A 26467-nucleotide genomic window follows, 5' to 3' on the forward strand; every position below is an offset into this window, starting at 1 on the left:
GCCCTCTTACCCGAACTGGCCCTTGCAGCCCTGCTCCTGTAGCCCCGTGTAGGGGGGGCGAGTCTATATAAGGCGGCGTCTAAGCGCTTCTAAGCTCAGACGCGCTGAGGAGCGCGGAGGGAGAGGACAGGAGGGAGGGGAGAAGCGGCCGGACGTGGTCGCGGGCGCGCGAGGGAGGCGGCGGAGGCGACGCCGGCGGGAGGCGGCTGTTGCTCAGCGTGTGGCCAGCCTGCTGTCGCGGTCGGTGTCGAGTTTGGTGGCCGGCCGGCAGAGCTCCGCCAGGGCGCCGGGTCTCGGTTTAAGAGCGGTGGCGTGGGGGAGGGGCGGCTGCCGCTGCTTCCTGCCTGGTGACTGACTGAGGCGGAGCGGCGCCTGCGTCACGTGATCCCAAAAGAGTGCGAGCCAGAGAGAGGAGGGAAGATGCACGGGGGAGCGCCCTCCGGGGACAGCGCGTGCCCGCTGCGCACCATCAAGCGCGTGCAGTTCGGGGTCCTCAGCCCCGATGAGATGGTGGGTGGCGCAGGCCTCTCGGTGGGGTGGGGTTGGAGGGTGGCAGGAAGAGGGTCTCTGTCTGCACTTCTGTGGCTGTTCTGTACAGTGCGGTGCAAGTTGGGGAACGGTGGCTGGGGGTGCACGGTTTGGTTTTCCTTCCTTTGGCAACTTGCCCTGGAATGGGAGAGCAGCAGGTTTTTAGAGTCACTTCATATTTTTAAACGTTGTTCTGAAAACTTGGGTCCAGGTGTGTGGTTTTTGGGGTTTGTTTGTTTTTGCGGGGCGGGCTGAGGCTTCTGTAAAAGCAAAACAAAAAAGTCCGAGGAGGGGAGAAGAGGGGCATGTGCATTTCTGCCAGTCTGCCCACCTGTAGTTCTAACTGCTGGACAGTAGCAGCTTGTGATTGAGGACTACGTGTGTACGGCTTAAAACAGGGGTTTGTTGACACTTGATATCGCCTTAATTTTTCTTTTTTGGCAAGTGTGTGGGGCACTGTGGGGCCTCTTCAGATGGATTCACAGATAGGACCTGCAGATTGCTTTGCATTTTTTTTAAGAGTGTGAGTTCATGCAGCAGTTTGATTCTAAACGATTTTGACCCTGTGAGTTACATTATAACAAAGCATGAATTGAAGAAGAAAAATACACCCGTTACATATTTTTTGCTGCTTCAAAATAGTTTCTCAAGTAACCAGTGCTGTTCCCCAACTGCTATATGTATTTTTTTTAATGTTTAATTTCACAGTTGCTTGTGGATGGTAAAATGAGGCTGTAAGAGTCAGCAGGGCAGATTGTCCTGAGAATCTTTTTGTCTTCCTGATAATTAAAATTTCTGAGTTTGTGAGGGCCACCAAGGAAGTGACATAATTGGAGAGAACATTTTTTTCTGTTTCACTGCATAGAAATGCTTCTCCTACCATAGATTCTGTGTGTTTGAATTTCTAGAGGGAGGCTGGTGTATGATCACTTCTGACACCTTTTTCCCGCACTGGAGGTCTGCAGGGGCATTTATGGATCCGGCTTCCATTAATTTCCCCCCCCTTTCCTTTAGAAACGGATGTCAGTGACGGAAGGTGGGATCAAATATCCTGAGACAACAGAAGGGGGTCGCCCCAAGCTGGGAGGCTTAATGGACCCTCGACAGGGAGTCATTGAACGGACGGGGCGATGCCAGACGTGTGCTGGTGAGCGCTTTGGCCCAAAGGGGCACCAATTCTGTGGGGAAACAGAAAGGGCTAGGGGTGTGTGTTATATAAAGTGCCCATGTATATAGGTGTTCCTTGAGAGCGGAGCTGATGGGACTTTCTTTCCTTCTGCGTTGACAGGTAACATGACAGAGTGTCCTGGCCATTTTGGACACATTGAGCTGGCCAAGCCGGTCTTCCATGTTGGTTTCTTGGGCAAGACAATGAAGGTTCTCCGCTGCGTTTGCTTTTTCTGCTCCAAGCTGTTGGTTGACTCTGTGAGTAACAGCTAGTTTGCAACCTTGAAATATGTCCAGGCAAGGCTCAAGCTGCCAAGAGTTTTCTTATCAGTGCAGTTTGTGGGATTTCAACCATTTCAAGGAAGACAAGAAGGTCTCCAACCTTGAAAGCCTTTCGGCTTATTTTAGATTGTTACATTTCTCTCTCTCTTCTCCCCGCCTCCCCCCCCCTTGGTGGAACCCAAGGTGGTGTACAAGGGGTTCCCATCCAGACCTTCTTAGCTTTAGCCCTGAGACCTCAGTTGCCTTGAACTGATCTTTACTTGCCACAGGCAGCTGGTTAAATGGGTAGTTACAAGCCCTGGAGACTGACCTTGGGATTGTCCAGTCCATCATCCCAGTGGTTGAAGTCTGGGGATGATTAGACCTGTAGTCCAACATCATCTGGGGACCCAAGTTTGAGAATCCCTGCCCTAAAGATAACCAGCAGTGGATCTTCAGTCATCTGGCAACTAAGTGTGTGCAGGAACAGACACAGTTCTCTAGTGAGAGCAAAGCCCACAGTGAGGGACCACTCTGTGTCCCTGCCAGCTTAAGATGATGTTGTGGGACCCCCAGAAAGCAGGTTATAAGAACCAACCAACAAACAAAGTTGGGGTGGTCTGACTTCAATCTTTCACGATCTGTACTGTCTTAATCCCTGTGGTCACCAGTGTGTCTTAAAATGTACAAAGGAAAAGCTCAGACTCTGTACTTCTAAACATAATTAGTCTGGCCAGGCAATGTGAACAGGGAATCTTGGGTATAAATAAATTTAACACTATGCATTATTAAGAACATAAGTGGTAGCTTGCTGGATCACACCCATCCAGTGTTCTTTGCAAAAATACGAGTAACTAGCAAATTCACCAAAAATTGGCCAAAAGTCCACTGGTGGACCACTGTTGGCCTTTTATCTACCCTGACATAAGGTGACAGGAGCTAGTCTTGAACGTACTCATGGACTCTGCAAAGCATAACATTGATTTAAAAAACATAGCATTGAGGATACTTGTGGGGGTGGCTGATGATGGGAGAGTGCAGGTTCTGACCTGAATCTCACCCCTTTGCTCTCTTTTCCTTTCTGCAGAACAACCCCAAAATTAAAGACATTCTGACAAAATCCAAAGGGCAGCCCAAGAAGCGCTTGACCCATGTTTACGACCTCTGCAAAGGCAAGAACATCTGCGAAGGGGGAGAGGAGATGGACAACAAATTCGGAGTGGAGCAGACAGAGGGTGATGAAGACATCTCAAAGGAGAAGGTCAGAGGATCAACTTGCTGAAAGGGGGGAAAGTTGGATGTGCAGTTGACATGTCTAGTTCTAATATATTTGGGTCATCCCACCCACCTCTGGCTTCTGAGCCTTTTAGGGCTTACTCCTCCTTAGGCCCAAAGACATGAGTTTCTGAGCAGTATTTCTTTGTGAATCTTTCTTTATGGATTTATTTTCATATTATATAAACCCACTTATATGTTTTGATTACAAAAGCAATAACTGAGAAAGGTGCATCTCTTATTAATATGTAAGCAAAGTTGCAGACTGATGTGATTTTTGTAGTAATGGGGCCTTGCTAACATTTCATACATTTCATCCAAAATTTCAAGAATTTCTGTTCATGACAGAATGGAGGAAGTAGGTTGACTTAACTGAATACAGCATTTCCCATATTTTAGGTAACAAGGCTGCAGGCCCAGACACTTACTATTGTTGGCCTATTTATTTATAATGTGTTAATATTCTGTTCATTAAAATTTGGAGTAGCTTAAAATTAAAGGATAAAATAAAATTTACAGTACAACACTGTCATAAAAACAAAATACAACAAAACAATTTTTTAAAAATCAGCTAATGGAAGAGTGGGCTGCAAAATAAAAACATTTTAGTGTTCTTTTTCTGCTACTAGATTTACTACTGTGTAAGAAGTGCCGTTGAATTTAGCTCAGTAAGCATCTTTTGGATTGTGCTGCATGCCTCTATCTGGGGGGGGCTCCCCCCCGAAGTTTAGCTGTTAATTTGGGGAAAGCCAACTGACAGTGGCAAACCCCAAAACACTGCTTGTCAAACGTATACCGTTTTGTTTAAGTTTCAGTGTGTAGAGGAACAAGTGAAAGGGGTCTATGATAAAATGAGGGCAAAATCTTGGATGTTGGGTTTTTTATGTTTAGGAGTATATCTGGCAGATTGAGAGCAACTTTTCCTTGTATCTGAATATACAAAAACATTGTAGCAAATTAATGACTGATAGTATATTGCCCCTGAGATATATTACATTAAATTTATATAAATTATGATAATAGATGTTGGAAGTTTCTTCCATGTGTGGTGGCTGTGTCCAGACACCAAAAGACATTGAATTCAAATTAAACCTGTAGTGGAGAATAAAATCAACAAACGGAAGTACTTTTTCACACAACGCATAATCAACTTGTGGAATTCTCTGCCAGAAGATCTGGTGACAGCCAACAACCTGGATGGCTTTAAGAGGGGTTTGGATAATTTCATGGAGGAGAGGTCTATCATCGGCTACTAGTAAACCGCCCAGAGAACTTGCGTTTTGGGCGGTATAAAAATGTATTTAAATAAATAAAATAGTTCGAGGGCTAACGGCCACCTCTAGCTTCAAAGGCAGAATGTCTCTTAGTACCAGTTGCAGGGGAGTAACAGCAAGAGGGAGGGCATGCCCTCCACTCCTGCCTGTAGGCTTCCAGCAGCGTCTGGTGGGCCACTGTGTGAAACAGGATGCTGGACTAGATGGGCCTTGGGCCTGATCCAGCAGGGTTGTTCTTATGCAGTGGAGTCGTTGCTTCTATGCTTGCTGCTGCCAGATTATGCTGTGCAAAGTACTGGGAAATGAAAGTAAACCCTTCCTTCATATGAAGAATTGGAGAGAAATCTATAGCACTTTGCTGTAATGGTTGGCTTAGCAGCATTTTTTAGAGTTAGTGAGGAGAAACAGAGAAAATAATACTTTAGTTGAAAACTGGAGGTGGTTTATTGAATGCTCTTTTTCAGTTGTTTTGATACAGCATTTATAAATCCTTTTTGTGGATTCAAATAATTTAGCCCTAATCAAAATATTAGATGTTTATGTAACACTTGTTTCCCCCGTCTTGCGTGTGTTATATACTTAATAATATATAAAGTTACTGTTACATGCAGTGATCTGTTCCATATTCTTGGCAGTATCGAAAGTGAAAAATTCCATTGATACTCTCAAGGTTTCTCTACATGTTGGGGCCGCAAAAATGAACTTTGCCTATAAAGTGTTCAGTTCCCATTAAAAAACAAGGCTTGCGGGAGAGATTCAGACTGAATGGAACTTATCAGCCTGATGTCAGGTTTGTGAATAGCCCACTCTTGGGAAGGCTCCGGCCTAATAGCCATGCTTTTTTTCCTTCCTTCCCTCAAGGGTCACGGTGGCTGTGGTCGCTACCAACCAAGGATCCGGCGCTCAGGCCTAGAGCTGTACGCTGAGTGGAAGCACGTTAATGAGGACTCCCAGGAGAAGAAGATCCTGTTGAGCCCAGAGCGGGTGCATGAGATCTTCAAACGGATCTCGGACGAGGAGTGCTTCATCCTGGGCATGGACCCCAAATACGCCCGGCCTGAGTGGATGATCTGCACCGTGCTCCCCGTTCCACCGCTCTCAGTCCGGCCTGCTGTTGTCATGCAAGGCTCTGCCAGGAATCAGGTAGGGGGGCCAGGCTTGAGAGGAGAACAAGTTTGGGTCTTCGCAGTGATGGCAATGCCCATCAAGGACAGGTTGTGTGCTCGCATCTGTGAAAAGAGTTGATTCAGATTGCAGCTGTTTGGTTCACAGTTAAAACAGACAAGTGGGTTTCGGCTTTTCCTGCTGGTGATGTTTGCTCTTACTCGGTGGGTGAGATATTTGCGGGTGGAGGCGGAGGCTTGGAGGTGGTTTGGCCCATGGGTGAGCTGTGCCCTAATCCTCTCCCCTCCCCCTTCAAGGATGACTTGACTCACAAACTGGCTGACATTGTGAAAATTAACAACCAGCTGCGGAGGAATGAGCAGAACGGGGCGGCCGCTCACGTCATCGCCGAAGATGTCAAGCTGCTGCAGTTCCATGTGGCCACCATGGTGGACAACGAGCTGCCTGGACTGCCCAGGGTGAGTGTCTGGGCTGCCCATGCCCAGGCCTGTTGAGAAGAGGCTGCCACATGCCAACAGGGCAGCTGCGGATTGGCTCCCCTCCTTGGCCATAACCTGCCAATGGAAACAGGCATCCAGTTTTTGAGTTGGGGGGCAGCATTGCATGATGGGGTTCCTGGCAGAGTTGCCAGAACCTAAGGGGTATACTCGTGGGTCAGATGGGCCGTAAGCCAGAATTTGGCTTTTTTAAAGCCAAATCTGGCCACCTAGGCTCCTGGTAGGGTTGTTAAATCACTGCACACTGGCAAATGGAGTCCCTGCTGACATCAGTGTGGAGTCGTGGTTATAGCTTCAGGTTAGGGCTTGGGAGAGCTGGGTTCAGCTCCCAACTTGGCTGTGGCATTCACCGGGCAACCTTGGCCTAGTCGTTCTCTGTCAGCCAAACCTACTTCACAGGGTTGTGGGGTGAAGAACCCCACACACCACCTGGAGCTCCACAGAAAAGCAGAACAAGTGCAATTAAAGGGGGAAAGTGTATACTCGACATAAAAACAATCCTACCACAAAAGGAAAAAGGAATGGTTTACTCTTCTTGTTCAACCCTACGGGCAGGCTGCACAGATTACACTAAACTTGTCCCTTCCAGCGGGAGGAGCACAAGTGTGGATTGGCCTTTCCTCAACTCTTTGTGTGCCCTTTCAATTTGTAGGCGATGCAGAAATCTGGAAGGCCTCTTAAATCCCTGAAGCAGAGGCTGAAGGGGAAGGAGGGACGCGTGCGAGGGAACCTGATGGGGAAGCGAGTGGACTTCTCTGCCCGGACAGTCATTACGCCGGATCCTAACCTCTCCATCGACCAGGTGGGCGTGCCCCGCTCCATTGCTGCCAACATGACCTTCGCAGAGATCGTGACGCCCTTCAACAACGACAGGTGAGCTGCTTCCCGTGTTGTGGCAGGCAGAGGCAGCACCCCCACTGGCCTGGTTGTCAACGCTTCTTGCCCCTTCCAGGCTGCAGGAGTTGGTGCGCAGAGGGAACAGCCAGTATCCCGGAGCTAAGTACATTATCCGGGACAATGGCGACAGGATTGACCTGCGTTTTCACCCCAAGCCCAGCGACCTCCACCTGCAGATCGGGTACAAGGTCAGTGCTGCTGGGGAGGGGGTGGGTTTTGGCTGGAGTGAGAGCGAGCACCACAGTCCCCTAGAGGTGGCCAAGATGATGCCTGACCAGAGGAGGGGTTTGGGAGCCCATATTGCCGCCCCCATGAGGCTTCCTCCAGGAAAGAAGAGAGACTACAGGGAGTGGTCAAGCCACATTGGCATCACTGGAGAACGTTAAGGCATTGTACACACAGTATTGCACAATTCAGTATCTGCTGTTTGGACTGAGAGCTTCTTGCATCTCGATAGGGTTCAGGTGGATCATAGCAGATCACACAATGTTCAGTTAAAGTTCTGGCAAAATAAGACATAAACGCACATTGTGCAGTTGGTGGCAAATGTTTGAGTGACCTGAGGCTTTACTGCATTTCCCAAACTGGTGAAATGTTGCTAGTCTAGAAAATGTTAGCAAAGTGATAGGGCTTTAATTGATTCAGTTCTGAGCTCCTCGGAAGAAGAGTGGGATATAAATGTAAATAAATAATGGAATGAAAGAGAACATGGTCCACCTTGACCGCTCGCAGATTATTTTGCAGTCAGATATTTTTGCTTACTGGGCAAAGGGGCACTTTTTCAAGAGGAGCTGTGCTCATATTTAGCGGGGGGAGCAACTGTCTCTCAGTAACTGTTGTTGGTGTCTCCCTTGTGGTGTTCTTGGATTGTGAGACCCTTTGGGACAGGGAACCATTTTTTCATTCCTATAGCAATGTAAATGTTTTTGTTGAATCCAATGTATAAATAATACTGCTGTAGCAAAAAGCACAAGTGGGGCTAGTTTTGGGGGGCAAGGCCTGTATCCTCTTCGGCTGAAGTTGCTCTGTAGGGCAACCTTGACACACGGTGAAGAGGACAGGATTAGCCCTGAACTGGGCTCGGTACTTGCTAGTTTTAGGAGGGTGGGCATATGTGCTCACCACCCCCTCGACTGTACCTTCCTGCCTCTCTTTGGGTCAGTGACGATGCCTGTTCTGTCTGTCCTGCTTTCCAGGTAGAACGGCACATGTGCGATGGCGACATTGTCATTTTCAATCGGCAACCGACACTGCACAAGATGTCCATGATGGGGCACAGGGTCCGCATCCTGCCGTGGTCCACCTTCCGCCTCAATCTCAGGTGAGGCAACGAGGCGCTTCTTGGTTCCTCTTTGACACACTTGTGTTTGCAGTACGTTCCTCCTGAGTGGGATCGGATGAGCCCAGGCGCCGCCTCTGCACTGTTGGTGCGCCCAAAGACAACTGAGGAGGCTTGCGGTGCCCTGGCTGTGGACACGACTGCATGCTCTCTTCCTCCACGCCATGGTTTTAGGCTCGCAACAGACTCTGGCCAATTGCTCATTGGCCAGAATTTTGCCTCACACATCTGCCTTTCCTGCCCACAGTGTGACCACCCCTTACAATGCAGACTTCGATGGCGACGAGATGAACCTGCATCTCCCTCAGTCCCTGGAGACGCGAGCCGAGATCCAGGAGCTGGCCATGGTGCCCCGCATGATCGTCACGCCACAGTCCAACAGGCCCGTCATGGGCATCGTGCAGGATACTCTGACGGCTGTCCGCAAGTTCACCAAGAGAGACGTCTTCCTAGAGAGGGTGAGTGAAGGGACACCCTCTTGCCAGAAGGCTCCTGGACTCTGCATTTTCAGCCAGAACAGAGAAGCTTCTGAAACTGAAATGAACTCAATGTTTTATTCCCTCTTTCTCCCATACCTGCTATAAAACCCTCTTTTCCTATAAAGAGTTGGTGGAGGAGGAGAACTGAGTGTGTGTTCTAAATAGGAATGTCCCATAGTTAGAAAGTGTGGATGGTTTGAATCTGGAGGAACTGAGGGTTGGGCACTTGAGTGCTCCTTCTCCCTGGCGGCTTCAGTACTCTCTCCCCTTGCTCCTCCCCTTCAGGGCGAGGTGATGAACCTGCTGATGTTCCTCTCCACCTGGGATGGCAAAGTGCCCCAGCCGGCCATCCTCAAGCCTCGCCCGCTCTGGACCGGGAAACAGATTTTCTCCCTGATCATCCCTGGTCACATCAACTGCATCCGGACGCACAGCACCCACCCGGATGATGAAGACAGCGGCCCTTACAAGCACATCTCCCCCGGAGACACCAAGGTATTTGACCTAGGGGGGCTTTGGGGTCTGTGGTGCAGCACTCTGCTGCCGCCGCCGCCACCACCACCACCACATCTCAACATCCGTGTTTTTCAGGGTCACTTTAGTAAATGTGAAGTTGCCTCACTGCACACACATCACCCAACACAGTCAGTTACCCCTTTAAAGGGAAAGCCTTGGAACGGAGACGCAGTCACAGAGCCTCAGAGGCACAGGGATGTCTGCCCAACTCTTCTGTGCATCTGATCCTGCCTCATGTGCTTCCATGCATTTAATGCTGTGTGTGGCTGGCTGCTTTTGAAGACCTTGTCAGCTAGTGGGCCCCAGTTGCTGGCAGAAGGAAACCTGGGGTACCACATGGTGTCTGTTCTGCTGCTGTGTCATAACATCTCTTCCCTGCCTACCTGTCGTGTCCCAGTGGACACCTCCCCACCGCAAGATCTCAAAGGGATGCAACCCTTTAGAAAGCCTCTCTGGGTCCTCTGAGACTCAAGTTTTGTCCACCCAACTCCCCCATCCCCAGGAGTAAAAGAATGTTGATTGTATCCCACCTTTTAACGATAAATCACCTATCCAAACAGCAATGAACAGAGTAAGAAACAGCAAAAGCCAAATAAAAATCAGATCAGCAGCAGCAGAAAATGTTGAAAGCCGCATTAAGTTATTCAAAAGCCATTCGGCGGCAGCATGACAGAGAGGCAGTGTTGAGGTGCCACCACCGAGAAGGCCCATTTGGGCTCTAGGCTTGTGTTGCAAGAACCTAAGGTTACAGGGCGTGTGGGGAAGGCACTTGCCTATCGGATTGCTTAAACGAAAGGGACTCAACTGTCTGTTGGAACAAAGTGGCACAAAGGAAGGCAAGGCAAACGTCTAATGAATGAGGATGTATTTATTGAGAAAAATCAAAGGTGTATGCACACGATGATTAAGTCTGAGAGTCCGCTGTAATGCAGTCCGCTGTAATGCAAGACTGACGGAATAGTGAATGAACTGCCGATAAGGCAATTCAGTGAACAGAAATCCACTTAAATCCTAGCATTCTTGGGGATAGAACTCCTAGACTAATATGGAAGCCAGGGTGGCATAGAGACTGCAGAGCAAGCGAATGGAGTCACCTGAACTTTGGGGGGATGATTTGGGGAAAGGAAGAGGCAGGCTCTGGAGAGGGAAAGGGGGAGGAGAAAGATGACAGGAGTAAATGAGGGGAATAGGCTGAAGTTATGAGCTAAAGTGGGAGGGGTGGGGGGAAACACAGAGGAGTCCAGGAGATGGCTTCTCCTTACTTATTTTTAATATATTTTATTTTATTTCTTTACTGCCTCTCCAAAAATAGCTCAGGGTGGCTTACACAGAGAAATAATAAATAAGATGGCTCCCTGTCCCCAAAGGGCTCACAATCTAAAAAGAAACATAAGATAGACACCAGCAAGAGTCACTGGAGGTCCTGTGCTGGGGGTGGATAGGGCCAGTTACTCCACCCCCACCCACCCCGCAAATAAAAGAGAATCACCACGTTAAAAGGTGCCTCTTTGCCAAGTTAGCAGGGGCTCTCCTTGGATGGAGAGTTGATGATTTGGGAGAAAGGATTGTAGCAGGTCCAAGACTACGGAGGAGGGAGAGGGCGGGGACAAGATACTGGCAACCAAAGGGGGGCTTCTCAGCTTGTTCAATATAAGAACAGAGGAGCAAGGGACCAAACTTCTTAAGAAGGAGGAGTTCTGCTTTTGTGGGGAGAATGCTGGGAGCAACACAAGGAAAGACTGGGCAGTGGATTTGAGGGAATGGGGTTGGGGAGGGGGAGCTGGGCAGTTTGTGAGCTTCAGCCAGGAGACCTTTCCTTTGTCTGTGAAGAGAAGCGGCTGGGAGATGGACAGGGCACTTTTGACACAGCCAGGCTCCTCTGGGAGACGGGCCTTGCTTCTCTCTGGGTGTTCTACAGGTGAAACTCGGAAAATTAGAATATCGTGCAAAAGTCCATTAATTTCAGTAATGCAAATTAAAAGGTGAAACTGATATATGAGACAGACGCATTACATGCAAAGCGAGAGAAGTCAAACCTTAATTTGTTATAATTGTGATGATCATGGCGTACAGCTCATGAAAACCCCACAATCCCAGAAAATTAGAATATTACATGGAACCAAGAAGACAAGGATTGTAGAATAGAACAATATTGGACCTCTGAAAAGTATAAGCATGCATATGTATTCAGTACTTGGTTTGGGCCCCTTTTGCAGCAATTACTGCCTCAATGCGGCGTGGCATGGATGCTATCAGCCTATGGCACTGATGAGGTATTATGGAAGACCAGGATGCTTCATTAGCGGCCTTCAGCAATTCTGCATTGTTTGTTCTCATGTCTCTCATCCTTCTCTTGGCAATGCCCCATAGATTCTCTATGGGATCAGGTCAGGCGAGTTTGCTGGCCAATCAAGCACAGTACACTGTATACTTTTCGGAGGTCCGATATTGTTCTATTCTACAATCCTTGTCTTCTTGGTTCCATGTAATATTCTAATTTTCTGGGATTGTGGATTTGGGGTTTTCATGAGCTGTACGCCATGATCATCACAATTATAACAAATTAAGGGTTGACTTATCTCGCTTTGCATGTAATGCGTCTGTCAGTTTCACCTTTTAATTTGCATTACTGAAATTAATGGACTTTTGCACGATATTCTAATTTTCCGAGTTTCACCTGTAGAGTGGTTGTGCTCAAATTGCCGTTCTGCTAGTCTGAGACTTAAGGCTCTAGACTGGGCTTTGCTGGGCAGTGAGGTTTGGGAAGAGCTGGTGACTTCTGCAAAGGTTGGCCTTTTGAGATGGGAGCCTCTGGGCATGATTGAGTTAGTCTTTTCAGTGGGAAAGTGGGCATTGTTCTGGAGATGGCTCTTAGATTAGAGAAGGGTGTGTCAGCCCTTCTCCTGGGCTCATGATGGGCTGGCTGACTTAGCCATTCTCCCCTGGGACAAGTCCTGGGGCCTCTGATTAACCTCTTAACCTGAGTGGCAATGATAGCAAGCATTCAGAGTGGAGTTTCAAAATGCCTGGGAAGTGTTATGCAGATCTAGGGGGCTCTTTCCTGGAGCAGCAGTTTTAGACTGAGCTACATGCCAGAAACCCTTTTTAACCCTTTGTGGGCTTCCCACTTGCTTCCATTCTGAAAGCTGCTGCTTTTCTGATGGTATGTAATGGCCGCAAAGGCACAGCGAAGCTCCTTCCAGACAGGAGCGGAATGTCCTTAACACTTGGCAGACAAGGCAAGCTTTCTTTCCACCTTCATTAGGAAGCTGCAGTGTAGCCTGAGGCTTGTGATCCAAGGTAACTTGCTTGTGATCACCAGGGTGGGGGTGGGGGTATGATTGGGACTATAGTGACCTCTCTGCCACCCTGTGGGGAAATGGTGCTGCCTTTGTTGGCTCAGCTCTGGTGTTAGGATCCAGCTTGTGTCCAGCATCTCCTGGACAGGAGAGATGGTCTTGTGGTAGCCAGCATGACTTGTCCTCTTAGCTAAGCAGGGTCCACCCTGGTTGCATATGAACGGGAGACTAGAAGTATGAGCACTGTAAGATACAGGGAATATCTGGGAAGAGCAGAAGGTTCCAAGTTCTCTCCCTGGCAGCATCTCCAGGATAGGGCTGAGAGAGTTTCCTGCCTGCAACCTCGGAGAAGCTGCTGCCAGTCTATGAAGACAATACTGAGCTAGATAGACCAAGGGTCTGAATCAGTATATGGCAGCTTCCTATGTTCCTGTCTGTGAAGCCCAGCTGTGTGGCCTGGAATCCAGAGAAGCCCTTCTGCCAGAAATCCTCCAATCACTCCTCATTCTTTCTCTGTAGGTCATTGTGGAGAACGGGGAGCTCATCATGGGCATCCTGTGTAAGAAGTCCCTGGGCACCTCAGCCGGCTCGCTGGTCCACATCTCCTACCTGGAGATGGGCCATGACGTCACCCGCCTCTTCTACAGCAACATCCAGACAGTCATCAACAATTGGCTGCTGATTGAAGGCAAGTCTCAACTTGGGCTCTGATTATGGCGGCGTGCCAGGAAATCCTCCCTCAGCCCTGACGCCCGGGACCAGTCCCTCTCTCAACCCTAGCCTACTTCACAGGAGTGTTGTGAGATGGGATGCAGGGTGCCAGGCACACACGCTGTCCTGACTTCCTTGGAAGAAGAGTAGGATGAAATGTAGCAAAGGACCTGGGAGATTGTAATCTTGGGGGGATGCTGGGAATTTTATATCGCTGGGCACATGGTTGTGTCTCACTGTTGCTTTCCTTCTGTGACCAAAAAAACAAGAAAAGGGTGGTCTCTGGAACCCACATGGCCTAGGTGACTGCCCAGTCGAGCAGTTCTCTTTAGGGAGGGCCTCCCTAGAGTTGTGCCACCCCCTGCCTGCCAGGTCACTGAGAGAGCCCATGACGGTGAGCTGGGCAGCCCACCTCGAGCAACACACTGCGGCAGACCTTTGAGAACCAAGTCAATAGGATCCTGAAATGGAGAGGGGACCTATACTGGGGGGTGGGGTCTGATCCCCATAGAAAGAGGGCTTCAGAGAGGCACCCCCTTGGAAATGGCTGCTGCCCCTTTGCCTTTATGCTCGTTTAAGCACCTGCATTGTGCTGAAACGCTTCCTTTTCCAAGGGAGGAGGGTGGGATGCCATATGGCCTTCTGGTCTTGAGCCTGCCATCTCTTCCCAGGTCACACCATCGGCATTGGGGACTCCATTGCAGATGCCAAGACCTACCAGGACATCCAGAACACCATCAAGAAGGCCAAGCAGGATGTGATAGAAGTATGAGCTCAACGGAGGAGAACTCCCCAGCAGACAGGCCTTGCTCTGGGCTTGTTTGGGATGCCCTGGTGTGGGGGAGCTTTGAAGCGCAGGTTCAGGGTGCAGTGGAGGCTGGTCACCTTTGGAACAGGGTTGGCAACAGCCAGATCCAGGGCGTGGGCATGTTTGCAAATATTCCTGACTGCCCTTGGAGGAGGGGGGTTGGATTGCGTTTGGCCAGTCAGTGGGAAAGTGCATGAGAGGGAGTCTTTCAGAGGGGCGGGTGGGGGCCAGGCAGGAAGGAAGGGAGAGCCCATTGGCAGGTGGCAAAAGCTCGGGTTTAATCTCACAGAGGGCTCTTGCCACCCCCTGCCTCCCAGGTCATTGAGAAGGCCCACAACAATGAGCTGGAGCCCACCCCAGGGAACACGCTGAGGCAGACCTTTGAGAACCAGGTCAACCGGATCCTGAACGATGCTCGAGACAAGACCGGCTCTTCTGCCCAGAAGTCCCTTTCCGAGTACAACAACTTCAAGTCCATGGTGGTGTCGGGCGCCAAGGGCTCCAAAATCAACATCTCCCAGGTAGGCCGTGTCCCGCTGCTGTCCAAGGGGCCCAGAGTGCCACGCTGCCCCTCCCTCCCTCCCTCCCTCCTGCCCATCTTGCACGCTGCCGCAGGCCCCCTGGTGCTAATCCCATCTCCCCGCTTCCCTTCTCCTGCCAGGTCATTGCTGTGGTGGGCCAGCAGAACGTGGAAGGGAAGCGCATCCCTTTTGGCTTCAAGCACCGGACGCTGCCGCACTTCATCAAGGACGACTATGGGCCGGAGAGCAGGGGCTTCGTGGAGAACTCGTACCTGGCTGGCCTCACCCCGACAGAGTTCTTCTTCCACGCCATGGGAGGCAGAGAAGGGTTGATTGACACAGCTGTCAAGACAGCTGAAACTGGTGAGTTGGGGCAGGGGAGAGGGGGCAATCACTTGGTGGCACCGGGTTGGGTCCCTGGCAGGGCTAGCCTGAAGCCCTGGGGAGTTGCTGCCAGACAGAGCACACAGTACTGACCTTGATGGACCAAGAGTCTGACTCAGGAGGAGGCAGCCTCATATGAGAGAGGCCAGGAGAAGGGAAAGGGCTTGGAGCAGGAAGCACTCAGGCAAGAGCTGTGCGTCAGTGCTGAGCTTATTCCAGTGGCTGTGCGAATTCATCCCACCCCCTGTTGGTCAGACTTGACCCACGGGCTTAGGAAGGGGAGCAGTGCTCCCTCAGGCTTTAACCCACGCCGCTTCTGCCGCCTCCTCCCAATCAGGTTACATCCAGCGTCGGCTGATCAAGTCAATGGAGTCGGTGATGGTGAAGTATGACGCCACGGTGCGCAACTCCATCAACCAGGTGGTGCAGTTACGCTACGGTGAGGATGGGCTGGCAGGGGAGAGCGTGGAGTTCCAGAACCTGGCCACACTCAAGCCCTCCAACAAGGCCTTTGAGAAGAAGTGAGTCCCATCGCACAGGCGGAGCGTGGGTGCCTGCGCAGACGAGAGCTTGCTTGCTTGCTTGCTTTCCTGTGGGGCTCCCGGTTGGGCTGGGATCCACGCTCTGGGATGGGGCGCACGTGCTGGATGGGAAGGCCTCCGCGTGGCCAGCCTTCACACTTGGCCTTCTAAGGCAGAGTCGACTTGGCTTCCTCAGCTGCACCCAACAACGAGGAGAGCATACTGGGCTGGAGAGCCCCACAAAGCCCCTTGAGAGAGGCCTCCTCTGCCCGTGACCTGTGGGGAGGACGCAGAGGCAGGGTTGTGTGTGTGTGTGTGTGTGTGTGTGTGTGTGTGTGTGTGTGTGTTGCAGCTGTCACCCTGAAGGGCCCTCTTTGCACCTCCCTCCTCAGGTTCAAGTTTGACTACACCAACGAGCGAGCTCTGCGGCGCACCCTGCAGGAGGAGATGGTGAAGGACATCCTCAGCAATGCACACATCCAGAACGAACTGGAGAGGGAGTTTGAGAAGATGAAGGAGGACCGGGAGGTGCTAAGGGTCATCTTCCCCACAGGGGACAGCAAGGTGAGGGGAGCCCCAACCCTGCGCTTCTGCTAGTGCTGGGCTTGACAAGGATTCATGGGCCGGCAAGTTCCCACCTTCCACTTCCCAGCCCCTCCGTGCGTGTGGTTCTGTCCCTAAGGATCCCTGGCTCTGCAGGTTTGGAGGAGCCCTTCTGTGCACTGTCCCTCCCCCTTCCCCTCCAGTGTGGCTGGGGATGATGGGAATTGTAGTTGAAAACACTGCTGGTTGCTCATTGGTGCTTCCTGCAAACGTTTCCTTCCCCAAACAGGTGGTTCTGCCCTGCAACCTGCAGCGTATGATCTGGAATGCCCAGAAAATCTTCCACATCAACACGCGCCTGCCCTCTGACCTGCACCCCATCAAAGTGGTGGAGGGTGAGTTTTGAGGAGCAGCTGGAGGCGGGTGGATGTGTTCTTGGGCATGCTAGGAAGAAAATCCATGCCTGAATCTTGTTCTGGATCAGGACTCCCAGATCAGAGGCTTTGTAGAGTGTCTGCTCAGGAAAGGATAGTTTTTACTGGGTCTACTTAGAGGAAGGGGATACTGCACTTAGATGGATCACAAGGGGGGTGAATTATTGGTTGGGGGTGGGGAATAGACCTTGTTGCCCAAGATGGCCCCAGGAGATCTCTTAATCTGTCCACTGTCCGTCCGGCCCCCACCCTCCCCGGACAGGAGTGAAGGAGCTAAGCAAGAAGCTGGTGATTGTGAATGGAGACGACCCGCTAAGCAAGCAGGCGCAGGAAAACGCCACGCTGCTCTTCAACATCCACCTGCGCTCCACACTCTGCAGCCGGCGCATGATTGAGGAGTTCCGCTTGAGCGGGGAGGCCTTCGACTGGCTGCTGGGAGAAATTGAGTCCAAATTCAACCAGGCCATTGTGAGTGCCACATGCCCACCTGGGTGCTGGGGACCTTTCCAGGGCCAGCAGTATGGAGGGAGGCAACCCAAACCAGTTGGGTGGGGTTGTTCGTCCAGAACTCGCTTCCGCCTCAAGGGATGCGTGTAGGGTGTGGAAGGGAGTGAGCAGCCTCAGCCAGGGTCCAAGGAAGTGCACCACAGTGCGCCTGATTTGGCTACAGAAGGTCCCTGGCTCAGTCTTTGGCACCCTCTCCAGAGAGGGCTGGGAAAAGAAGCCGTCTGAAACTCTGGAGAGCTGCTGCCAGCCTGTGTAGACAATACTGGGATAGATTAGCCGGAGGTCTTACTCAGGACGGAGCTTTGTGCATGTTCATGTGGCTTAACCTTTCGACTTGTTAGTTAAGTGAACGTATTGTCGGCAGCAAAGGGAGCTGTGGCCTGTGGGTGGCCCTTAGGTTCACTGAGGAGCAGGCTGGACTGTCCCAGAATCCCTTGCTCGGTTTGCTCGTTTTTAGCTCTGGAAATTAAGCTTCAAGACTTGATTATATAGGCAAAGGGCAGGGTGGAGAATGCTGGCCTGGCGAGGGTCGGGGTCTTGCTCCCACTCCCAGACGAGGAAACAGCTGCATGTTGGCGGTTTCCTCCCCCAGGCTCACCCCGGCGAGATGGTGGGGGCGCTGGCTGCCCAGTCCTTGGGCGAGCCTGCCACACAGATGACCCTGAACACCTTCCACTACGCCGGGGTCTCGGCCAAGAACGTGACGCTGGGAGTGCCTCGACTCAAGGAGTTGATCAACATCTCCAAGAAGCCCAAGACCCCCTCGCTGACGGTCTTCTTGCTGGGGCAGTCTGCCCGCGATGCTGAGAGAGCCAAGGTCAGTGGGCCGCGTCCTAAAGAAGGGAGGCCAGGGGGAGGGGCCACGGTGTGAAACAGGAGGCTGGACTGGATGGGCCTCCTTGGGGGGCCTGGTCTAGCAGGGCTGTTCTTATGTTCTCACATTCAGAGGGTTTCCCCAGTTGCTTGTCTTGCCACTCCTTGCCACTCCTAAAGCTCTGTGTATCTTCTGAATCTCTCTACTACTCCCCAGAGAGCAGCTGTGCTGTGTCTCGACTTTCCAGGACTGGCCCTTCCTCCAAGCAGGGTTGGCCCGCCTGAGGCTTTTATGGCTGTCATGGGAGTAAAACTCCCATCATCGCCAGCCACAGTGGCCAATAAGCAGGGGATGATGGGAGTTGTAGTCCAGCAGGTGGAGGGCTGAATGAATTAGTCTCGTCTGCTTTTAAAGCCATCGAAGCCACTGACACAACTGGTCCTGTGGCAACAAATTCCATAAGTTGTGCATGAAAGATGGAAGCGTTGCCAGGAAGCCCCCAGGGAGCAGAGTCAGCTGCTCTCTGGGCGACTGAGCCCCGGTGGTCCCCTTGCCCAACGCCCTAGCCTCACTCTCCCCCTCCTTGCCTCCCCAGGACATCCTGTGCCGCCTGGAGCACACCACCCTTCGCAAGGTGACGGCCAACACGGCCATCTACTACGACCCCAACCCGCAGAACACGGTGGTGGCCGAGGACCAAGAGTGGGTGAACGTGTACTATGAGATGCCGGACTTTGACGTGACCCGGATCTCGCCCTGGCTCCTGCGGGTGGAGCTGGACCGCAAGCACATGACGGACCGCAAGCTCACCATGGAGCAGATCGCGGAGAAGATCAATGCTGGTGAGGCCCTGCTCCTCCTCCTCCTGGTGCGCCCCCCCCCCCCCCCGTTGCCTTCCCACTTGAAAGCACACCTGCTTCCATGTCCCCTTGCTTCCAGGCTTTGGGGATGACCTCAACTGCATTTTCAATGATGACAATGCTGAGAAGCTGGTGCTGCGGATCCGCATCATGAACAGCGACGAGAACAAGATGCAGGAGGTAGGAGGCGCATGTTTAGAGGAGAGCTGGTCTTCTGGTAGCAAGCATGACTTGTCCCCATAGCTAAGCAGGGTCCACCCTGGTTGCATATGAATGGGAGACTAGAAGTGTGAGCAGCACTGCAAGATCTTCCCCTTAAGGGATGGAGCTGCTTTAGGAAGAGCAGAAGGTTCCAAGTTCCCTCCCTGGCAGCATCTCCAAGACAGGGCTGAGAGAGATTCTTCCCTGCAACCTTGGAGAAGCCGCTGATGGTCTGTGAAGATAATACTGAGCTAGATGGACCAATGGTCTGACTCGGTATATTGCAGCTTCCTATGTCCCTATGTTGAGGAGGGAGGCCTTTGGAGGCATCTTGTTGGGAGGAAGGAGCCCTCTTGGTTGTGCCAATGGGAGTGTCGCTGGGTAGCCAGTTCATGTGGTCCGGAGACAAGGAGTGGCTTCCTTCATCTGGGTTGATGGATAGCACAGATTGGCCCTGCCCCATGTAGGCATTCCTAGATTGCCCTACAGCATCGGGCCGTGATGATGCCTCAGACCGTCTCCTTCCTCCCTTTCCTCCTCTCTCTCTTCCTCACCCCCCACCCCACCCCAAGCAATCTCAGAGGAGAGATCCCATGCGACATTAAGGCCAATACTGTGACAGCAAAGCTCTTGCTTGCTGTGAGACAGCTCTGTATGCTGGCTTGTGCTTTTGATGCACACTAGTCTGGGTAGCATAGATGGCTCTCTTGAGGGCGGCGGGGAGGGGGGTGACTGATACATAGATGGTGGTTTCATGCAGCAGCAGCTGCCGGTTGGGCTAACTGGGCCTGATTCCACATTTGCAGCATGCAGGGGGTGCTGTGCGTCAGGTGGGGCTGACTCTTCCTCCCTCACTTTCCCGTTCCTTAGGAGGAAGAGGTGGTAGATAAGATGGATGACGATGTCTTCCTGCGCTGCATTGAGTCCAACATGCTGACCGACATGACTCTCCAAGGCATTGAGCAGATCAGCAAGGTGAGCCTGGCTGGCATCCGGGGGGCGGGGGGCTTGGCTGGGGTGGACTGGCCTCCTCCGCCTCCTGCAGGAGCATCCGTGACCTTCCCCCCCGTTCCCCCCCCCCTTGTCTCCAGGTATACATGCACCTGCCCCAGACGGACAACAAGAAGAAAATCATTATCACGGAGGATGGGGAGTTCAAGGCCCTGCAGGAGTGGATCTTGGAGACTGACGGCGTGAGCCTCATGAGGGTGCTGAGCGAGAAGGATGTGGACCCCGTGCGCACCACCTCCAATGACATTGTGGAGATCTTCACGGTAGGCATCCGGGAGGCACATGTCTGTAGAGGAGCCCGGGCTGGAGAGCAGCCAGCATTTGTTGAGCCCTGCAGATTTGAGGGGGTGGGACACGGGGCAGGTTGGTGTCTAAGCGGTGCTTCTCTCATGTGAACTTGTGGGCTTGGGTGTTCCTCACACAGGTGCTGGGCATCGAGGCGGTGAGGAAGGCCCTGGAGAGGGAGCTGTACCACGTCATCTCCTTTGACGGCTCTTACGTCAACTACCGCCATCTGGCGCTGCTCTGCGACACCATGACCTGCCGTGGGCATTTGATGGCCATCACCAGGCATGGCGTCAACCGGCAGGACACGGGGCCGCTCATGAAGTGCTCCTTTGAGGAGACGGTAAGGGCAGCCAGGAGTGCGCACGTCTTCAGTTCTGCCCCTGGGGGGAACCTTGAGCACACTGACTGGCTTGCCTGCTTCTATGCTGCCCTCTACAGGTTGATGTGTTGATGGAAGCAGCTGCTCACGGGGAAAGCGACCCCATGAAGGGCGTCTCAGAGAACATCATGCTGGGCCAGCTGGCCCCAGCAGGCACTGGTTGCTTTGACCTCCTGTTGGATGCCGAGAAGTGCAAATACGGCATGGAGATCCCCACCAACATCCCGGGCTTGGGCGTGGGCGGGCGTAAGTACTCGGCCCCACTTGTCTGCCTCACTGGTGTTGGGAGCATGCAGGCAGCAGACCAGATGTTGTCCCAGCTTTTAGAGGGGAGCACTGGTGAAGAGCAGTCCGTTCGGGGTATCGGCACAGCTGCAGAAAGGGCACCAGGATCTACGTGGACATGATCTGCTCCCTGTCCCAAGAGGGCTACAGTTAGAGACTGTAGAGTGACAAAGTGGGGGTTAGCGTACGATTGCAGGATCTTGAGTTGTAGCCACTATTCCCCACATGTGAAGGGGTTGATCAGTTTTCCTTCGATATCACAGATGCCTTGACCCATGAAATTCTGTGAGTCTGGCTCCTCTGGAATGGAGGGGTGTGAGCTTGAGATGGGCTCTGGACTGAACTTTGCATGGCTGGGTTGGAGAAGGTCATTTGGTTTAGGAAAGCATTTGGGAAATGGGGATTCAGGTGAGCAAGGCTGGCTGTGCATGGAGGGGGTGGATGTCCTTAAGAGAGTGTGTGGAGCAGGCTGGATTAGCATGAGAGGCTGCTCCTTCTGTCCCCTTGCTCTAAAAGGGAGTATTTAACCAGAACTTGGGGCAGGGGGAGAACCCCCTTGGGAGAAGGTTTCTCTCACATAGCTCCTCTGGGTTCTGGGCCGTGTCCTGACCTCTACCTCCACTCTTTTCCTTACAGCGACCGGCATGTTCTTTGGCTCTGCTCCCAGCCCTATGGGGGGAATGTCTCCCGCCATGACCCCATGGAACCAAGGTGCCACACCAGCATACGGAGCATGGTCGCCCAGTGTTGGTACGTGTGGGTTGGAGCCACGGAGGAGGTGGGAGGGAGAGATTCCCCGAGATTCCTCAGGCCGCAGAAGTGGGCAGATCACCGCCAAAATTGGGTGGGGTGGGGCCATGGTGTGTGCTCTCAGCAGGCTTTCTGTACATCTTGGAAGTTCTTCATGTAGCTAGAACTAAGTACGGGTTAACTTTGCATGTTTGCGTTTTCATTGAGTGTTGGGAATTTCAAGCACAGAACACCACTCTGTGGACATGTGTGAGCAGGCCTTTTGGGGGCTTCTGCATTCACATGCTGCTAAACACAGCACATGATTGATCGCCCCAAGCAAACCCCAGGTTTTGCGTGGTTGGGGCTTTGAAAGCCAGGCTTGTGCCGCCAATTGCTGAGGCCAGCACGGAAGGGGAAACGATGGTGATTTCCTGCTTTCTGTTTTTAAGCTCGCTCTTCAAAATTGGGTTGTGATCGTCATCACTGCCAGCTCCATCCAGGGTTGTGGTGTGCATGAGCAGTCGTGGCCCTGGGATTTCAAGGGCTCCTGGGCTGTGGCTCTCCCTTCTGATAGGCCTCTTTCTCACTTCTCCTTTTTGTCCTCTATGCAGGAAGTGGAATGACTCCGGGGGCAGCTGGCTTTTCTCCCAGCGCCGCCTCAGATGCCAGCGGTTTTAGTCCAGGCTATTCTCCAGCCTGGTCACCCACCCCAGGCTCTCCTGGGTCTCCAGGACCTTCCAGCCCATATATCCCATCACCAGGTTAGTAGTGGTCTCACCATGGTGCCTCCCCAACCAGTCTGACCTCTTGGGCTTCCACAGCTCGCATGGTGGTATCACTAGCTAATGGCTGTTCCTCTTCCATTCCTCTAGGTGGAGCCATGTCTCCCAGCTATTCCCCAACTTCTCCGGCCTACGAACCCCGCTCCCCTGGAGGGTACACACCACAAAGCCCCAGCTACAGCCCAACATCGCCTTCGTACAGCCCAACGTCACCCTCGTACTCACCTACCAGCCCGAACTACAGCCCCACCAGCCCCAGCTACAGCCCAACATCACCCAGCTATTCTCCAACCAGCCCCAGCTACAGCCCCACATCACCCAGCTACAGCCCCACCAGCCCCAGCTATAGCCCCACGTCGCCAAGTTATTCTCCTACTAGCCCCAGTTACAGCCCGACCTCGCCCAGCTACAGCCCCACCAGTCCTAGCTACAGCCCGACCTCACCCAGTTACAGCCCCACCAGTCCTAGCTACAGCCCAACATCACCTAGCTACAGCCCCACCAGCCCTAGCTACAGTCCAACCTCACCCAGCTACAGCCCCACCAGCCCTAGTTACAGCCCCACCAGCCCCAACTACAGCCCAACATCTCCCAATTATACCCCAACTTCTCCCAGCTACAGCCCAACTTCCCCTAGCTATAGCCCAACATCACCTAACTATACACCAACTTCTCCAAACTACAGCCCAACTTCGCCTAGCTATTCTCCTACCAGTCCCTCCTACAGCCCCACCTCACCCAGCTACTCTCCCTCCAGTCCGCGCTACACCCCACAGTCGCCCACTTACACCCCCTCATCGCCTAGTTACAGCCCCAGCTCCCCCAGCTACAGCCCAACCAGCCCCAAGTACACCCCAACCAGCCCATCCTACAGCCCCAGCTCACCAGAATACACCCCAACGTCACCCAAGTACAGCCCAACCAGCCCCAAGTACAGCCCGACTTCGCCGAAGTACAGCCCGACTTCGCCCACCTACAGCCCCACCACACCAAAGTACAGCCCAACCAGCCCTACCTACTCGCCAACGTCTCCTGTCTACACGCCGACCTCACCAAAGTACAGCCCCACAAGTCCAACTTACTCGCCGACATCCCCCAAGTACAGCCCAACATCGCCTACCTATTCGCCAACCTCCCCAAAAGGCTCCACATACTCCCCAACTTCCCCTGGCTACAGCCCCACTTCGCCAACCTACAGCCTCACCAGCCCAGCTATCAGTCCAGATGACAGTGATGAAGAAAACTGAAAGCAACGGGCGCCCATTACCATGGAGATCAGTTGGGGTGTGATCTCCTGGTGATGTGCTTTTGTAATTTGGTTAAATGTTTGAACCCCTTGGGAGACAGAAATAAAATCTCCAGCAGTTTCTGTCGCTTTCCTAGTTGCAGGGAAATCCAAGGAGCTCTTTGGGTGCAGAAAGGAATCTTGTGATTTTGTGATTCCGATACCTGTCTCCCCTTCCCTTTACGCCTCCCCCACAACAGAGACGGTTTTGATCTCTGCTGTCAGCCACCTTTGGCGTTTTTATCTTTCAAAAAATCTCTTGTAAATAATCTCATAGACTACCTAGTGAAACCATAAATGCGTACCATACCCTATGGGGTAATCTCCCTTTCAGGGTGAAGGGGGTGGGATATGCAGACCCCAACAACCACTTCAGCAAGATGGAGCCAAATTTCAGATCTCAACTGTGTCAGAGAGAAGAATCTGGCACTTCAAAGCATTGATGGCTTTGGGTGCCCCTGTTTGCTCTGACGATCTTCTGGCTTCAAGGATCTTGTGCTTCTCTACTTGTCTGTCGGGAATTATTTATGTTGAAAACTTTAGGAAGTTTCTTGACTTAGGTGCATTATGTGTTCTATTATTATTATTTTGGTCTGAGAATAAAAGCTCTCAAGAAAAGCTGTTTTTAACTCTTAAAAAAAACTTTTGTCAAATCAGCCATTTCTGCCCTGCATTGCATGTTTAACAGTTCAAAATTGTTCCCTGGTTCTGCTTGTCTCCCTGCCAAGGGGGCTCCTTGGATGCTACTTTCAGTTCCACTTGGCTTTGAGGAAGAAAAGGCTCTTGGAGAAGTATCGTGACTGTTGTGCAAGACACACGGGGGCAGTGGAGAGGGCCAGAACCATGACAAGGATGTCAGTTTATGCGGTGTTTGAAATTCTTGCTTTTCTGTGAGCTCTAAGCTGTACCTTTCTGGAGAGAAAATAATAATTAAAAAAACCTTTTACTAACTTCCAGCCTTGTGTGTCAACTGTGGAATGTTAAAGCTGTGTATAAGTGTGATTTGTCTAGCCCTCATTGGGCGTGATACAATCCTCAGCCCCATCAGTCCTCTCTGTCAGCACCCAGCTCACAGTCAGTTTGTCCAAAGAGGTAAACACTGCATCTGTGATGGCGGACAAGTCCGTGGTTGGGACAAGGGACGACTGATGTGGCTGGGCCAGGATTTCCAGCCCCGTTTTAGATGCTCCCTGTGGGGAGCGCACCTGATTAGGGTTCAGGCTTTCCATTGTGTCTCCCCTTTGGGGAAAGCCATTCTAGGCTACCCAGGCTCTTCAGAGGCACGCATGGAGCCCTTCTTAGTAGGCCCATATGGTAGGACAAGCCCTGGCCCATAGAGGGGAGGCTCCTGCACGTTCCAGCCCTGGCCAAACTGGTTTTGAGACACTGCTGCTCAGAGCAGATGGCCTGGAGCCTTGGCACAGCCATCAGGCTGACTCAAATGGAGAAGAACATCACAGCAGACTCCCAGCACTAGATGAATGTCAACTTGTTCTCTTAGCATGCCATGAACATGGGACCTTTGAGCTGTTGAGCTTTAAAAATAAATAAAAAATATAAGCCCCTAACCCAGGTTGGTGTCCTGTGCACCAAGGAAGGCTAAACGTTGCAGCCCCTTTGATGTTACATATTTGTGCCTGTTTCTGGCATCAGTGCTCTTGTGCTTGTCATGGAGAAGCCCAGCAAGTGGGCTGGAAACCGGTCCTTGTGAGAGCTGCTGTTGCAGACCTGATACTGCACATGGACTCTTTGAGGTTAGCTTTGCTGCCATAAGGGCTAGCACTTGCCTGTGTTGCTAACCAAAGGCCAGACTCTCAGCGCCACCAGATCCTGCTTTGCAGGGCTTGGATAAACTGGAATGGCTTTCTTCAGCAGAAATGCTCCATGGGAGTCGCACACAGCGACTCTCAATACCAGTTGCGGGGGGGGGGGAGGAAGAGGGCATGCCCCTCACCTCATGCCTGTGGGCTCTACAGCAGGGATTCTCAACGTGTGGGTCCCCAGATGTGATTGGACTTCAACTCCCATAATCCCCAGCAAAGGCCGCTGGGGATTATGGGAGTTGAAGTCCCAATCACATCTGGGGACCCAACATTGAGAATCCCTAGTCTACATAAGCACTGAGAGCAAGCTGTACGCTTTCTCTTCAGGTGGAACACTGATGTCATCATGAGTTAGCAATCACTGTGACGCCAACTTCAGCTGGTCTGAGAAACAAGACTTAAAATAGTCTTGAGCTAAGCAGCGTGCAGACCAGAGAAGCATGGTGTTTCACAAGAGTCTGTGCATGGTGGAAGTCACGCACATTGTACTGTTGACTTCCACCATGCACAGACTCTTGTGAAACACCATGCTTCTCTGGTCCACACGCTGCTTAGCTCAAGACTATTTTAAGTCTTGTTTCTCAGACCAGCTGAAGTTGGCGTCACAGTGATTGCTAACTCATGATGACATCAGTGTTCCACCTGAAGAGGAAGCGTACAGCTTGCTCTCAGTGCTTATGTAGACTAGGGATTCTCAATGTTGGGTCCCCAGATGTGATTGGGACTTCAACTCCCATAATCCCCAGCCCCAGTGGCCTTTGGTTGGGAATTATGGGAGTTTAAGTCCAATCACATCTGGGGACCCACACGTTGAGAATCCCTGCTGTAGAGCCCACAGGCATGAGGTGAGGGCATGCCCTCTTCCTCCCCCCCCCCCGCAACTGGTATTGAGAGGCATCTTGCATGAGGCTAGAGGTGGCC

The 26467-nt window shown here is 52.0% G+C and overlaps 1 protein-coding gene across 1 annotated transcript; it reads left to right on the forward strand.

The window, feature by feature from the left end:
• The first annotated feature begins 46 nt into the window (after positions 1 to 46).
• On the forward strand, positions 47 to 24679 carry POLR2A (RNA polymerase II subunit A). Its single transcript, XM_053263714.1, has 29 exons — positions 47 to 510; positions 1543 to 1675; positions 1817 to 1953; positions 3044 to 3217; positions 5367 to 5648; positions 5927 to 6088; positions 6780 to 7000; positions 7080 to 7212; positions 8221 to 8345; positions 8611 to 8821; positions 9128 to 9337; positions 13177 to 13345; positions 14040 to 14134; positions 14494 to 14697; positions 14838 to 15060; positions 15419 to 15602; positions 15995 to 16166; positions 16435 to 16540; positions 16842 to 17047; positions 17679 to 17903; positions 18496 to 18742; positions 18840 to 18940; positions 19832 to 19936; positions 20053 to 20235; positions 20397 to 20600; positions 20699 to 20885; positions 21561 to 21674; positions 22268 to 22417; positions 22529 to 24679. The coding sequence occupies exons 1-29, from the start codon at positions 421 to 423 to the stop codon at positions 23683 to 23685; spliced, it is 5910 nt and encodes a 1969-aa protein (XP_053119689.1). The 5' UTR covers positions 47 to 420; the 3' UTR covers positions 23686 to 24679.
• Positions 24680 to 26467: the final 1788 nt, after the last annotated feature.

This window comes from Hemicordylus capensis, chromosome 6, assembly GCF_027244095.1.
Source record: "Hemicordylus capensis ecotype Gifberg chromosome 6, rHemCap1.1.pri, whole genome shotgun sequence".
Lineage (NCBI taxonomy): Eukaryota > Metazoa > Chordata > Lepidosauria > Squamata > Cordylidae > Hemicordylus > Hemicordylus capensis.

Coding starts and splice junctions, on each gene's coding strand:
- POLR2A (XM_053263714.1), top strand. CDS start 421: ATGCACGGGGGAGCGCCCTCCGGGGACAGCGCGTGCCCGCTGCGCACC. Junction 18,941..19,831: donor ACGAGAACAAGATGCAGGAG/GTAGGAGGCGCA, acceptor CCCGTTCCTTAG/GAGGAAGAGGTGGTAGATAA. Junction 22,418..22,528: donor CCCATATATCCCATCACCAG/GTTAGTAGTGGT, acceptor CCATTCCTCTAG/GTGGAGCCATGTCTCCCAGC.